The sequence below is a fragment of the Oryctolagus cuniculus genome, chromosome 9 (assembly GCF_051225735.1).
Source record: "Oryctolagus cuniculus isolate XC-2025 breed Fujian yellow rabbit chromosome 9, ASM5122573v1, whole genome shotgun sequence".
NCBI lineage: Eukaryota > Metazoa > Chordata > Mammalia > Lagomorpha > Leporidae > Oryctolagus > Oryctolagus cuniculus.
The window spans coordinates 91,976,878-91,992,413 of NC_142875.1; the positions used below are offsets into that span (position 1 = coordinate 91,976,878).

The following is a 15,536-nucleotide window of genomic DNA, read 5'->3' on the forward strand; positions in this document are numbered from 1 at the left end:
GTTTATATATCTGTGGATAAAATTACTTATGGCTGGAATGAGCCAGAGTGAAGCAGAATTTGATTTCTATTTTTTAATACACATAACCATTGAGAAAACTTATTCCCATAAATAAACAGAAGGTATTTCCAACACAGCAAAGACATCCAGTTATTTTAATTTCTTCCAAGTCATATCCAGGCTTATATGTAATAGAAATCTACCATCTGACCTTCACCTCCTGGTCACCCACAGTCATTCACTGTCAACAGCACGGTCTGGAACTGCCCCTGACCAGCACTTGTGGGATTTCAGGCACACACCAATCCACAAAACAGGTGTGAGCCTTGGTCTTTTCTTTGGTGGGGAAGAGTGAATCAAAGAGCCACAGAGGTAGTGGTCAGGCAGATGGAGATGAGCCCTCACAGCCTTTCTTCACTCTTTTCATGTCTCCTCACCACCATGCCCAACACCAGCAGCGGCCTCTTTCTATTTTCACTGCACGTCTATTAATGAGCACACTTCCTACCCTAATCAGCCTTGCTGCTTTATAGTCTATCTTCACAGAGCAGTACTTGGAAGATAACCGGATCCGTTCAGTTCCCTACTTCAAGCCCTTTCCATTTTCAGCCCTGCCTCATGCTCTTCCCTGCCTCTGCACCCTCATCTCAGCCTCCTTGCACACACATGGTCACACACAAGCTGTACCAGCCTGGAATGCGCTTCACCTGGCTCTCTACACCTCAGAGTGTAGCACCTCCTTCAGGTGCATTTTCAATCCGTCTCTTCCAAGAAGCGGAAGCTCACCTCTGCCAGTGGATCGGCTGAAGCTAGATGCCGCAATACCCCCTTAGGGCACTCCTATCACATCCTCAGCTCCCCACACAAAGGGGCATTTTGAAAAACCACTGATCAAAGTACTTTCAAATTATTGATATGCCAATATTAATAACCTCAATCTTCCTCCAATCTCTTTCACATTATATCTGGGAATATTTTATATTCCAGACAGCATTCATAGTTCCCCAAATTAATCCTGGATTACATTTGCTTTTCATAATCCAAAAGTTAGCACAATATATCAAACACAGCTTTTGTTAACTTCCCACGATCTCCCCTGCTATCACTCGGGGCTGGACAGTATCACTCTTGGATGAACACAATTAACCTCCTGCGTCCACTGTTTATTCTCAATGCAGCTGCCAGAATAGCCTTTTGACATGGAAGTAACTCTTCTGCTCAAACCCTACAACAGCACCCACTTCATCTAAAGCGAGAGCCAACAACAGTGACAAATGCCCAAAGATCTTATGTGATTCCCCTCTATTTTCCTAACTCCACCTCCTACAAAATCTCAGCTCATCTGCTCAACTACAACAGCATTCCTGGTGCTCCTGAGTATGTCAGGCGTGCCTAGGGCTCCGCTTGGAATGCTGGTCTTCCTGACACCTGTCTGGCCTTTTCTCACAAGTCACCTGCTAACTAGCCTAGATGCATCACATGATGTAAAATCAGTGATCCCTACGCTGTAGGACTTTTTACCCAAATCACTTACTGTCTTCTACTACACTATATAATTTATTTAACTGCTCTCTTCTCTTACAAAGGGCTTTAAGAGGGGGATTGATTTTAACCTGCTTTGCTCATTGATGTATCCTAAATAACTAGAATAGTGCCTGGTATACACAGTAGGTGCCCAATAATTACTCACAAAATGACAGTTTTTTCAAGAAATGTGAATTACTTTTTGAGTCAAATGTTTCTACCACACACCACCAATTTCGCATTAATTCTCTGTACTAAAAAGATGGCAATTTTCTTTTGTTCCAGCCCTCCATATCTGTGCTCTCAGATACAGCAAAGTTTTGCTCCCATACTGACTCCTGGGATTGGCAAAATTCGAAAAAGCACTTAAAATATAAGGAAAGCTTTCCTGATGGTACTACCTAAGCAAAAAATATTACCAAGAACTTATCTTTAACATGAAATGAATTTTTCTTTAAGAATATTCACCACAAACCAAACCAAAGCAAAAGCATCAACTTCCATAGACACTAGATCAACTAACTATAGAAATAAGATACAAAACTTTTTCAAGAGTATTATTGATAAGTAGTGATTTTATTTCAAATGAGAAAGTAACAATAAAGGAAATAAATCCCCAAACATTTCTTGATATCAGCTTAATATTACAAACACTGGGAAAATGCATATTTTCTACTGTACACATTGTTATGATTTCCATTCTTTTGCAGTGAAAGAGAAAGAATGAAGAGGAGAGCACCCTGAGTTACTTATCTGGCAACTGACAAAAACCAATGCTATTCTCACTACTGACACCTCTGCCTGAAACCTGAACTCAAATTAAAGACACTGAAATTCAAAATGTTTTAAATCCACTCTTAGGACATACAAAGTCCAGCTTTTCCCCTCCATAATTTCAACCATTAAGAATTAGTAAGAATACTGCAATTACTCTTAGGAAGAGTAAATGAATTCTCTCATTCGAGGCACTCTGCTGTCACGGAACTGCCTCTGATAGGACTCAAGTTTCACATATTCAGGATAAATACATCCATTTGTTGTGATAAGAACTGTAGTTTTCCTTAAGAAAGCCATTAAAACACAGTTAGGTCTTAGGAATAGTAAGTATTTATTGGTGTTCATCTAGATCCTTCATTTAGGGTGCCTGTGAACACATCAGTACTGTTTTCTGAGGGACAAACATTCTGTTCATAGTACATTAGATCCAATACCTTCCAAGCCTCATTGTGTTCAGAATGTTTTATACTTGTTTCTTTACACTGAATGTAGCTGTCAATTCTCACTACAGTGGCTCTGCCTAAATACACTAAGCACTTGCTATCCTTGCATATTTCAAGGCTTCTTCAAGCTCTTTTAATATCCAATTTACAACCTGCCTAATGCTCCAATAATCTACCCATCAACTCAGAATGTATAAAACAGTATAAATTACAAGAGCACAGCTATAGAGTTCATATTACCTAATCACAGAATCTGTTCTGTTGTACCCTGGGATGGAAGAAGCCTTTTCTCCTGGAGATCCCAAAATTTGAAGTGTTGTATTAATGTCAACTTCAGATGAATGCTTAATGGAATATTCCATTATTTCTGGAGGTATTAGCGGAGTCTCTCCCTGAGTATCATCAGCTAAGAGGTAGCCTTCAGTTTAAAAAAAATTAAAAAATGAACACTTAACAAATCTACATTTATCAAAAAGCACTATAAATGTTTTCAGTTTTTATTTGATTTACATACATCATATAAATTGATGTAAAAGTATATTTTAAGTTGGTGAGAAGAAACTTTCTATTTCTCAGATAATTAACCCTCAAAAATATAGAAAAGGACAAAGGATAAATGTTTTATTCACCAATTTTATAATTCAGAGTGAAATGTAAGCTTTTTAATCTACTACCTTTTAATATTTTTCAGTAATATATTCTGAACCATTAAAAGGAATTCTGTTATCATTATCTACATCAGAAGGGGATACTGAAGAATGCCGTTTCAAAAGTCAAGATTTTTTTCCTGATTATTTGAAATACAGAAACACTAACAGTATGATGGCTAAGGAAGAAGACCCTAGAAGTCAGACTGCCTAAATTTGCATTCTGGCTCCAAAAATTAATAGCAGTGTGACCACAGGCTAGTTTCTTATACTCTCAGCTTCTTTATCTGTAAGATGGGGATATTATTGAAGACAACAATAATAAAAATACCTAACAGTACCAACTCAGTGGGCTATAATGAGATCCATTTAAAACATTTGGTGTGCAATAGGCACTGAATACATCTTAGCCAGTATTTTCTTAAAAAATGCATCCATAGATCTGTGACATACAACAGCTATATCCAGAATTCATCCAATACTATATATGAACTATTGTTTTAAATATTTGAAGCTTATTTTATGCCTAAATTGCTCAACTGGCAATTACATTTTAAAAGGAAACAACCAACCAACCTGTAACTAAAATAAGCCAGTGAATATCTTCATAGAGATCATCAAGAATTTTGTTGTCAATCGTGCTTGAACCAGGTGAAGCAAGTAATTGTTGCTGATGTCGCTGTAACTGACCATGGAGCCTTGTTACTCTTTCTTCCAATAAACTGAAAGGGGGAAAGAACAATAGCTTCATAAAGTTCAATAAGCAAAGAGCTAGAGCAACTTCTAATTCCCATATAACAAGCAACATAATTTACAACAGGGCAAAAACAGATATACAAAAATATCAAAGTATGTAATTATTTTCATAGCATTATAGGAACCATGATTTATTGTTTATGACATAGAATTAAAACACTGCTTTACAAACAATCAAGTTTTACAACGGCATTTGAAAACTGGTTAATCCAAGTTTTTATTGATATGGGTCAAATCATTTCTCATCCCAGGCTTTCCATACTCTCTCTGCCATCTATGTTGTAGTGCCTGGGCTCCCAACGTATAAGCCAAGGAATGCAATCATGAGTATGTTTCTGTCCATTTGGTCCAGTGTGCTGGGATACAGGGTGGGGGTGTTTAAAGTCTTTAAACACTTTTAAGTGCTCTCCCAGGAATTGTGAATAGAGAGTATTGGCTCCATGGGGTTTCTTTCAACTGTGTGTACCTTGTCAGCAGAGGTATACAGTGTTCTGCAGCAATCCTTCCTAGCATTCCTACACTGGCCAGTTGATCAGAAAACTGGTCTCGATCGTCCTCTTGAAGCTCACTTATTTCTTCTTCCTCACGAGAGGCCACGCCATTGGCAGTCTATCACACATGAAGGAAAAATAATGAGAACACTACCTTTTCCAACAAAACACGATTTCTGGTGGCACTGTAAAGTAATTGCAGCACTGCGTAGGAAAAGGGAGAGCTCGGCAGATGCACCCTCCCAGTGCTGCTATTCTTCTCAAACTGTGCCAAAGAGGAAACTCAGAAGTGAAAGAAGTCGAGCTATCACCCCACAGCACATACTGGCTAACAAGCCTTTGGCACCTACTGCCACGACAAAGACAACACAGCTAACTGCACACCCACAACCCTCCTCCCACACTGGAGGATGTGACTTCTGTCACAGAAAAGATCTGGTAACTTTCAGATTCCCAATCCCCTGGCTACAGGAAGTGCTTGTTATTGCCTGATGACTGAAAGCAGAGTGCATAACTGAAAACTGGAAGGGAGGCGACTACACACAAATCCTACACTGTGAGAACTCATTTAAATGACCAGGACTACTTGTGTTGGCAGCAAACCTTCTGAGGGAGCTTATACTAAATTTCTGGTCTTCTATAATTGGTGATGTGATAAAATAAGAGCCTCTGATAAAATAGATTTTTAATTACCATCTGGCTGAAAACTTACCAAATTCCTTGTGCCATCTGGAGCAGCTAAGTGGCACTGAATATAAGAATTGAAAACTTGAACTGCATGCTGGGTAAAAAAGCCTTTATGGAAATGTTTGTCATCTTGGACCAAAGTCAGCCAGGACTCCAGCAATTTATCATATGCTTCCATGTACACCATGTCATCTTTATCAAGCTAAAAGACAAAAACATTCATGAAACAAATGCCCAGAAAAACAGCATTGTTATGGCATCTATAACAAGAGCCAAGAGTCTAGCAGTTATGCACATGAACTTTTTTAAGTTTTTCCTTTAACAAAGATTATCATTAACTTTTTATTAAACTATCTAAACTCTTTTTTATTTCAATTTAAAAATGCTTAGACAATCTGGAATTAATGTTTATTTAGAATATTAGTGGTTTAACACTTTATAGAATATGTATTTTTCAAATAAAAGTAAAATCAACATTTTTCTGTGATCAAGAAGAAAATGGCCAGAATAAAAAGATGTACTTTGGCGAGCACCGTGGCTCACTAGGCTAATCCTCCACCTGCGGTGCCAGCACCCCGGGTTCTAGTCCCGGTTGGGACGCCGGGTTCTACTCCCATCTGCTCCTCTTCCAATCCAGCTCTCTGCTGTGGCCCAGGAGGGCAGCAGAGGATGGCCCAAGTACTTGGGTCCCTGCACCCGCAAGGGAGACCGGGAGGAAGTACCCGGCTCCTGGCTTCGGATCGGCGCAGTGCCGGCCGTAGTGGCAATTAGGGGAGTGAACCAATGGAGGGAAGACCTTTCTCCTGGTCTCTCTCTCACTGTCTATAACTCTCTCTCACTGTATAACTCTGCCTGGCAAAAAAAAAAATAGAAATAAAAAAGATGTGTGCTTCCTGCAAACTTTAAAAATGATTTTAGGGGCCGGCGCTGTGGCTTAGTAGGCCAAGCCTTCACCTGGGGCTCCAGCATCCCATATAGGTGCCGGTTCAAGTCCTGGCTGCTCCACTTCCAGTCCAGCTCTCTGCTAATGGCCTAGGAAAGCAGTGGAAGATGGCTCAAGCACTTGGGTCAATGTACCCATGAGGCACCTGGCTCCTGGCCATTTGGGGAGGGAACCAGCAAATTAGAAGATCTTTCTCTCTCTCTCTCTCTAGCTGTAATTCTTTCAAATAAATAAATAAATCTTTAAAAAAATGATTTTAGAGAAACTGAAAAATAATGGAAATAGACTGACCTAATCAATATAGTTAGCAATATGTGAAGAACTTGACAGAAGCTTCTAAACAAGAGAGTTCATTTTATATAAAAAGCAAAATTCCATACAAAAGTATTTTCATCAAAAATTTAATAACCACTGATTCAATTCAGAAATATCTAAAGTGTCCCTTCATTAAAAAAATTTTTTTTGACAGGCAGAGTGGACAGTGAGAGAGAGAAACAGAGAGAAAGGTCTTCCTTTTGCTGTTAGTTCACCCTCCAATGGCCGCTGCGGCTGGCGCGCTGCGGCCGGCGCACCACGCTGATCCGATGGCAGAAGCCAGGTGCTTCTCCTGGTCTCCCATGCGGGTGCAGGGCCCAAGCACTTGGGCCATCCTCCACTGCCTTCCCGGGCCACAGCAGAGAGCTGGCCTGGAAGAGGGGCAACCGGGACAGAATCCGGTGCCCCAACCGGGACTAGAACCCGGTGTGCCGGTGCCGCAAGGCGGAGGATCAGCCTAGTGAGCCGTGGCGCCAGCCTCTTCATTAAAAATTAATCAAAAATTTAATGAATATGCTTTATGAACGTGGAAATTAATAGCTTCTTCTCTCCTTTTGCTGTATTTCCATCAGTTAATTTTTCTTCTTACAAAGGAAACATGGAAACTTATAAAAAGGGACAAGCAGACCACCGAAAAACAAAGAAAAGTCAGGTCTCTCATTGTCTAAGTCTCTGATTAGCTCCTCCAAGCCTCCCCATACAAACTACACCTGCATGAGACTCCAATAACAAGGTTATCCTGATAGACACACACCTCAATACAGTCTAAGTGAAATTAGTTATTTACACTTCATTTTCTCCTTTCCTTTCTTGTTCAGTAATGGCTACTGTTACTGAATTAAAGTTTTATACCAAAACTAAGTCACTGAAAAATAAATAAAATCACCAAGCTACTTTGCAGAGACAATTGTGGTAAATATCCCTAAACAAAACTAACATCTTGCTGAAAGGTCATTCTACTATAAAAAGCTACAAAAGCCAGGAGGCTGGATGGTTTGCACATTTAACCAACAAAAGAAATGCCAGTGTACCTGAAACAGATATCCCAGGTCACTCAAGAACACAGGGCAAGGCCTGCAAAAGCAGGCAAGGACCAGACCAAGAGGGCCTAACAGGAGACTGGGTTTGCTTTTGTTTGCTGCAAGAAGTCATTTGGAATACTTTGGGCACCGATGCCACTCTGACACAGCTCTATAAAAGAAAACTTGCACTGCACAGTACAAGGGGCCTGGGATAGACTGGATCTAGTCCTACAGGAACAGTCAACAGGACACACTTACGAAAGCAGAAGTCTGACCAGAAGGAAGACAAAAGCAAGAATGGCACCCATGTTTTTATCCTGAGTAGCTGGGAAGATGGTCTATTTAATATGCTGAGGATTGGGAAAGACAACATGTTTGGGGAAATGAAGGTTTCTCCTTCAGATATGTTCAGTTTGAGATACAATTTGTAATCCAGGTGAAAATGGTGATAAGCTGGGGCTGGCGCTGTGGCGTAGAAGGTTATGCCTCCGCCTGGAGTAATATAATCCTATGTGGGCGCTGGTTCAAGTCCCAGTGGCTCCACTTCTAGTCGGACTCCCTCACAGTGCACCTAGGAAGGAAGTGGAAGATGACCCAGGTGCTTGGATCCCTGCACCCATGTGGGAGACACGGATGAAGCTCCTGGCTACCACCTGGCCCAGGCCCAGCTGTTGTGGCCATTTGGAGAGTGAACCAGCAGATGGAAGATCTTTCTTTCTCTCTGCCTTCAAAAAATTAAATTAAAAAAATAAATAAATAAATAAAAGAAAATGGTGATAGCCAATGTATACCCAGAGTTTCAGGAAAAGGTCACAGCCGGAAATGCAAATCTGGGCACAATCAGCACACAGAACTTAAATATTTATTTTTAAAGTCAAAACAAGGAACATTCGCCTAGAAATGGACAGAATAAGGAACAAAGCCTAGGCCACACAGGAATCTGAAACAGGCATTGAGGAAGGAGAAACGCCAGGAACACGTGGCATCCCAGAAGCCAAGTGTGTGACGATGACAGACAGCTACTCAGAGCAGCAGAGCCACTCCTTCCTCCTGCCTTGACTCTCTACTTTCATCTAACCCTGATTCTCATTTGTAAATTTAAACAGCTTGTTTCATTTTAAAAGCTTTTTTTTTTTAACAAAATACCAGAAATCTTACATGGAACAAAGATGATTATGAAAAAATAGTTATTTCTAAAATTGTTTCAGTTGCTATGACCATTCTTTTTCCTTCTAGGATACAGTTCCTCCTCCACGGCCTCCCTGCTTTATGGAAGAGTGGACTGATCCTGAACAAGATGCCACTTGTAGAGTCCACTGGAAACGAAACTTACTTCCCCTAAGAGTGACTAATGAGCAGAGAGTAACATGATGATTTATAATTTAGCCATAAGAATTTTGCTGCAGCATTATTTAAGCTAGTACAAATAAATTTACTGAACCACATCCACACTGTCTAGGTTAAAAATTATGATTTTGGGGCCAGCATTGTGGTGCACTGGGTTAAGTCACTGCTTGAGACCCCAGCAGTCCATATGGGAACACCAGTGCAAGTCCTGGCTGCTCTGCTTCTGATACAGCTCCCTGGGCCTGGAAAAGCAGCAGAAGGTGGCCCAACTACTCCAGGAATGCATAAAAAACACTGACATATCACAATTAAATTGAATTCAACTCAGAAAAATAATTTTCAATGTTAGAAAAATCTACAGAAGCAATTTACTACATTAACAGGTTAAAGAGCCAAGCATTTAATAATTATCAATATCTGTCTTTTAAAATTTTAATTATTTTAATAGATTAAATGTGATTTATAGATACAATTCTAAGAACATAGTAATATTCCCTTTCATCCCTGCCATCTTCTTTCCTTCTCCATTCTTTTTTCTAATTTTAGAGATAACATATTTTAAATTTACAACAGAGTAAAAACATTTAATAGTTCACCGAACAAGAAGTTTAACAGGTAAAAAAGCAAAAATACCCTAGTTTAGTGGGAATATAGACAATGGCTGTAAACAATATTGAATGGGGGCCAGCAATGTGGCGTAACAGGTAAAGCCGCCACCAGCAGTCCCAACATCCCATGTGAGCACTTGTTCGAGTCCCGGCTGTTCCACTTCCCATCCAGCTCTCTGCTATGGCCTGGGAAAGCAATAGAAGACGGCCCAGCTCTCTGCTATGGCCTGGGAAAGCAATAGAAGACGGCCCAAGTCCTTGGGCCTCTGAACCCGCATGGGAAACCCGGAAGAGACTCCTGGCTCCTGGCTTCGGATCAACACAGCTCCGGCTATTATGACCAACTGGGGAGTGAACCAATGGATGGAAGACCTTTCTTCTCTCTGTCTCTCCTTTTCTCTCTGTGTGACTCTTTCAAATAAATACATAAATATTAAAAAAAAAAAAAAAACTAAATGGAAAGATGACCATTTTACCAATATACAATAAACTTTTAAGTAATCACAGATCATTGAAATTATGGTAGTATAAATTCTTAACCAATGGTTTAACAAAGGTATAAAACAAAGTTTTACAAAATATTTGCAGCAATATTGATACACAAAGGTATTTCTTTCTAATTTTAGATCTCACAGAAAAGGCAGAACATGACCCTTGTCTATCTGGGTCCAGCTTATTGCACTCAATATGATGTCCTCCAGTAGAATCCATTTTACTGCAAATGGTAGCATTTCATTCTTTCTTATAGCTGACTAATATACCATTAATATGCATATAAACATTTTCTGTATCCACTCATCTGATGATGGACACCTTGGTTGGTTCCAAATTCTGGTTACTGTAACAGTGCTGCTAAAAACATGATGGTGCAGATATGTCTTTGATATGTTGTGTTCAAGTTTTTTGGACATAAACCCAGTAGTGGGATTGCTGGATCATATGGCAAGTCTATTTCTAGTTTTTAAAGAAATCTCCACACTGTTTTCCCACAGCGGCTAAACCAACAGTTCCCCACTTTGTCCACATTCTCACAAGCATTCGTTATACTTTGTGTTTTGGATTTTAGTCACTCTGATGAGGTGAGGTGATATCTTATTGTGATTTTGATTTGCATTTCCCTGATGTAGAACCTTTTTTCGTGTATATGCTGGCCACTTGTACTCCTCCTTTTGAGAACTGTCTATTGAAGTCCTTTGCCCATTTCTCAACTGGACTGGCTGTTTTTTGCTGTTTAAGTTGCTGATATATTTGAGATATTAACCCTTTGTCAGATAGGTGGTTGACAAATATTTTTCTCATTCTGTTGGATGTCTTGTCACATTATTGATCATTTCCTTTGAAGTAAGAAGTTTGACATAGTCCCATTTGTTTAGTTTTGCTTTTGCTGTCTGCGCTTCCCTACACCAAGGTTTTAGAGTGTTTCCTGCAAGTTTTCTTCCAGCAACTTCATAGTCTCAGGTCTTAAATTTAGGTCTTTGATCCATATTGATTTTTTTTTGGTAAGAGGTATGGATCTAACTTCATTCTTCTACATATATATCATATTTTGAAAAAAACAAAACAAAACAAAACCTGAGATTGGCATTTGGTCCTGCAGTTAAGATCCTATATCAGAGTGCATGGGTTCAAGTCTCAACTCTGCTCCTGATTCCGGCTTCCTGTAACACGTACTCGGGAAGGCAGGCAGGGGACTACTCAAGTAATTGGGCCTCTGATACCCAAAATAGGAGACCCAGATTAAATTCCTGGCCTTTGGCTATTCCTGGCCAAGTCCCAGCTTATTGTGGACATTTGGCAAGTAAATCAGCAAACAAGAGTTTCTCTTTATCTCTGCCTTTCAAATAAACAAACATTTATTCTGACAGGTAGAGTTAAAGACAGTGAGAGAGAGAGAGAGACAGAAAGGTCTTCCTTCTGTTGGTTCACTCCCTAAATGGCTGCTACAGCCGGCACTGCACTGATCCGAAGCCAGGAGCCAGGTGCTTCCTCCTGGTCTCCCATGTGGGTGCAGGGGCCCAAGCACTTGGGCCATGCTCCACTGCCCTCCTGGGGCACAGCAGAGAGCTGGACTGGAAGAGGAGCAACCAAGACAGCCGGAGCCCATATGGGATGCCGGCACTGCAGGTGGAGGATTAGCCAAGTGAGCCACAGTGCTGGCCCCTATATCAACCTATTAGCATTTCTAAGAATGCTAACTCAACAACCTACTGTAGCCAATAATTCTAATAAAGAACCAGAGAAAGAGTCTTCTATTAGTACTTACAATCAACATTGTACAATAAGAAAAAGTAAGAAATGCATTGTATAGCAAGAGAAAAAAATAAGAATTGCAAAGACTGAAAAGTAAAACTGTCATTTTTCAAAGATTATTCTCCACAAGCAACCAAAGACCCTGAAGATCTAAGGATCAGAATAAGAATTTCAAAAGGTTAGTAGTATACATCAGCTCAATATACGAGTATCAACTGCATTTCTATCAGCAGCAATCTGAAAATGAGGCTTACAAATATATTACTTACAAAACCAGCCAAAATGTTACTTAAGAGAAGTTTGTTCTTTCAGTGAAAGACAGTAAATAAGACATAAGTTATTATAAATGTCAATGTCATATGCCAGGATACAGAAAATTAATATAGATGCTTACTCTTCATACAGAAAAATTCCAACTTGAGGAACTGACAAAATATATATGGTAAAGAGAAATAAACCTCTTTCCGTAGAAGAAAGAGGTCTTGGAACTAGCCCTATCCATAGGTAGACTTCCCCTTAGGATAAAGTGATATATAGGTACAGAAACAGACAAATTGGCCAATGGAAGTGATGAGAGTTAAGAAAGCGAAAGTCAGACATATGACAACAATAGTCCCAAAGATCACCGAGAAATAAAGGGCTATTTTTAAATGTTGCCAGAAAAACCAGTATCCAAATGAAAAATTTAAAAAAAAAAAGAAAGAAATTGGATCCTTATTTGATTGATGGTAAAGTCATTAGAAAAAAACATTAAGGCATTTGGAAGCCTGAAACAAGGACCCAAAGTTATAAATCATAAAAAATCACAAATCATTAAAAAATGCACAGTAATTCCAACTACACAAAGAGGAACATCTGTTCACCAAAAAGATATCGGTAAGTCAAAACGCAAAGCAGCACCCATCAACAGATTCTTGAACAGAAAGAGGATATTGGTGGAAAAACTAGTGAAATTCAAATAAAGCCTGTAATTTAGTTACCAATGAGATACTCATGTTGGGGCAGGCATTTGCTGCAGAGGTTAAGACACAACATGGGATGTCTATATACACACTGCAATGCCTGGGTTTAAGTCCCAGCTTTGCCTGTGATTCCAGCTTCTTGCTAATATACACCTGGAGGCTGTGATGATGGCTCAAGTATTTTGGGTGTCTACCACCCACCTAAGAGACCCAGATTGAGTTCTGGGTTCCAGACTTTGGCCTGGTCCAGTTCTGGTTGTTGTGGTAATTTGGGGAGTGAACCAGTGAATGGAAGATCTTCCTGTGTGTGTCTCTTCCCTTCAAATAAAATGAAAATAATAAATAATTTTTAATTATATATATGAATATATACTAATGTAAGATGTTACTGTTGGGGCCAGCATTGTGGCTCAGAAGGTTAAAGCCCTGGCATCCCATATGAGTGTCAGTTTGAGTCCCAGCTGCTGCACTTCCGATCAGGCTCTCTGCCGTGGCCTGGGAAGACAGCCTGGGTCCTTGAGTCCCTGCACCCACATGGGAGACCCGGAAGTAGCTCCTGGCTCCTGGCTTCGGATCAGTGCAGCTCCAGCCATTGCAGCCATCTGGGGAGTGAACCAGCAGATGGAAGACCTCTCTCTCTCTCTCTACCTCTCTCTGTAACTCTGTATTTCAAATACATAAAATGAAATCTTAAAAAATAAAAGATGCTATTGTTAGGGGAAGACTAGGTAAAAAACACATGGAAAACCTAAGTACTACCTTTTGCAACTTCTATTTAAACTGAAATTAAGAAAAAAGGATACCATGAAGTGTAAAATGGAGCCATGAAAATAATCCGCAACACATATAACCACAAAACATACCACACAGAGCACATAAGGATTTCTACCAATCAGTAAGACAAATAACTGACAGGAAAATAAGAAGAATCATGAGAAGTACATATTTATCACATGCAAAGATGTTCAATATCATTAGTACCTGAGGAAGCAAATTAACATCATATTTTATACTTGTAGTTCAGCAGGAAGTGTTGAAGAACATGGACCAATGACTCATACATATCAGGTTCATTGGTCTGATCACTTTAACAACTAACTACACCTTATCTTCTAAAAGTGAGTATTTACATAGCTTTATGATCCAAAAATTCTACTCCAGAGAAAAACTCGTTTATGTGGAAACCTACAAAAGAGTATTTACTGTAAAGGCAAAAGAAACTCAAATATTTATTTTCAAAACAATAGAAAAATAAATCACAGCATGACATATCATATAGGATTATATATATATGATTTAAAATATATATAAAAATATATATAGGATTATATATATGATTTAAAATTTTAAAGCAAGAGAATGATAAACTTCAGGACAGTGGTCATCCCCTTTGTAGCAGTAGAACAAAGCAATAAGGTGATGGGACTGGATAGAGGACAATGGGACTCTCAGCCAGGTACTGCTTACGCCCTTTATTTGGGTCATAGGTTCATGCATGGCTTTTTTACTGTGCTTCATAACTACACACATCACAAAATCACCTCTGGTAGTTTTGACGACAAAAGATAGGATCTATAGAAAACGATCAAGCAGTGTTCCCAAGCCCAAGCACGGTGCTCAACTTGTGACTAGCAACTAGAGAAGGTAGTTTTATTCCTTCAAAAATTTATTGAATGCTAAGAGCTAAGCACTGGAACACTGAGATGAATAAAATACTTTCTTCCCATACAAACATCTGTGGCTTGTTTATATACTTAACAAAGCATGTGCTTTGCAGACATCATTTGTTAAGTCTTAACAGTTTATCTTGCCAAAATAAACAGACTTACGGTAACATAAGAGGAATTTAGGAACAGCATCCTCTGACAGAGTCTCAAAAGGAAAAAGAAGCAGGACATCTTCCATGACTCGTCTTTGTTGTTTTTAAGCATACACTTATATGTCATTTATGTTATAATTTAAATATTCCTTTACAGAGATGTAGAAATAAAAAGTAAAAATATTGCATGCCTTTTATGATTGAAAGAGTTTCCAACAATCCATCCTATAAAGCCAGTAAGAACCATATTTCACTGGATAATAATTTAAAATAAAAAGACTATGAACTTCTAAAAAGCATTTTGGTTCCTTTTGGATACCAACACAAGTAGCTCATCAGGCAAAGTTTCAGAAATTTGGTTGATGACAATTGGCCACTAAATCTTCCAATCTAATCACAGAGAACTGAAACCTAAGCTACTGCTTCTTCATAATACCTTGGCCCTGCTCCATAGCTACGCTGGCCAGAACCCAGCAGCCGATCCCACAGCACGTGCAGAAATGACTAAGGAGGCTACACTAGACACTGTGCTCATGCCCTGGGCATCATCAGGCCTTTTGCCAGGGAGGCTTTGGAGAGGGGCTTAGAGCTTATAAGACTACTTGACCCCACTTTACTCCATTTGGAGAAGGAGGGTGGAGAAGGTAATCAAAATGCAGTATCAGCGCTTCTCTTTTAGTGCCCATAGTTAACTTGGAAGTATACAGAAGAGCGAATTAGTAGCCCTTCAGTCACATGAAAAAAAAAAATATCTGTTTTTATATTTTGGCAATCATATTGAATATAAAATTCTAAAGCAGTTGTTAATGTTATTTATGAAAATGCTCTAAGATGAGGCTTTGAAATGAAAACTTTCAGTACATAAATCCCCACCCCCACCCCCATCTCCTTCTCGACACTGCATCGAATTTCAGAAAGTAATATCTAACGTTGCTTTCTGATTCT

The 15,536-nt window shown here is 39.4% G+C and overlaps 1 protein-coding gene across 5 annotated transcripts in view; it reads right to left on the reverse strand.

The window, feature by feature from the left end:
- XPO4 (exportin 4) overlaps positions 1 to 15,536 on the reverse strand; it is a 115,343-nt gene that overhangs the window by 23,178 nt on the left and 76,629 nt on the right. For all 5 annotated transcript variants that reach the window (XM_089304366.1, XM_089304365.1, XM_089304367.1 and 2 more), the window contains 4 exons: positions 5,351 to 5,527; positions 4,614 to 4,756; positions 3,968 to 4,113; positions 2,985 to 3,162 (listed from right to left, as the gene is read on the reverse strand). In XM_089304366.1, the coding sequence (XP_089160492.1) occupies positions 2,985 to 3,162; positions 3,968 to 4,113; positions 4,614 to 4,756; positions 5,351 to 5,527 (644 nt within the window). The remainder of the gene's footprint in view (positions 1 to 2,984; positions 3,163 to 3,967; positions 4,114 to 4,613; positions 4,757 to 5,350; positions 5,528 to 15,536) is intronic.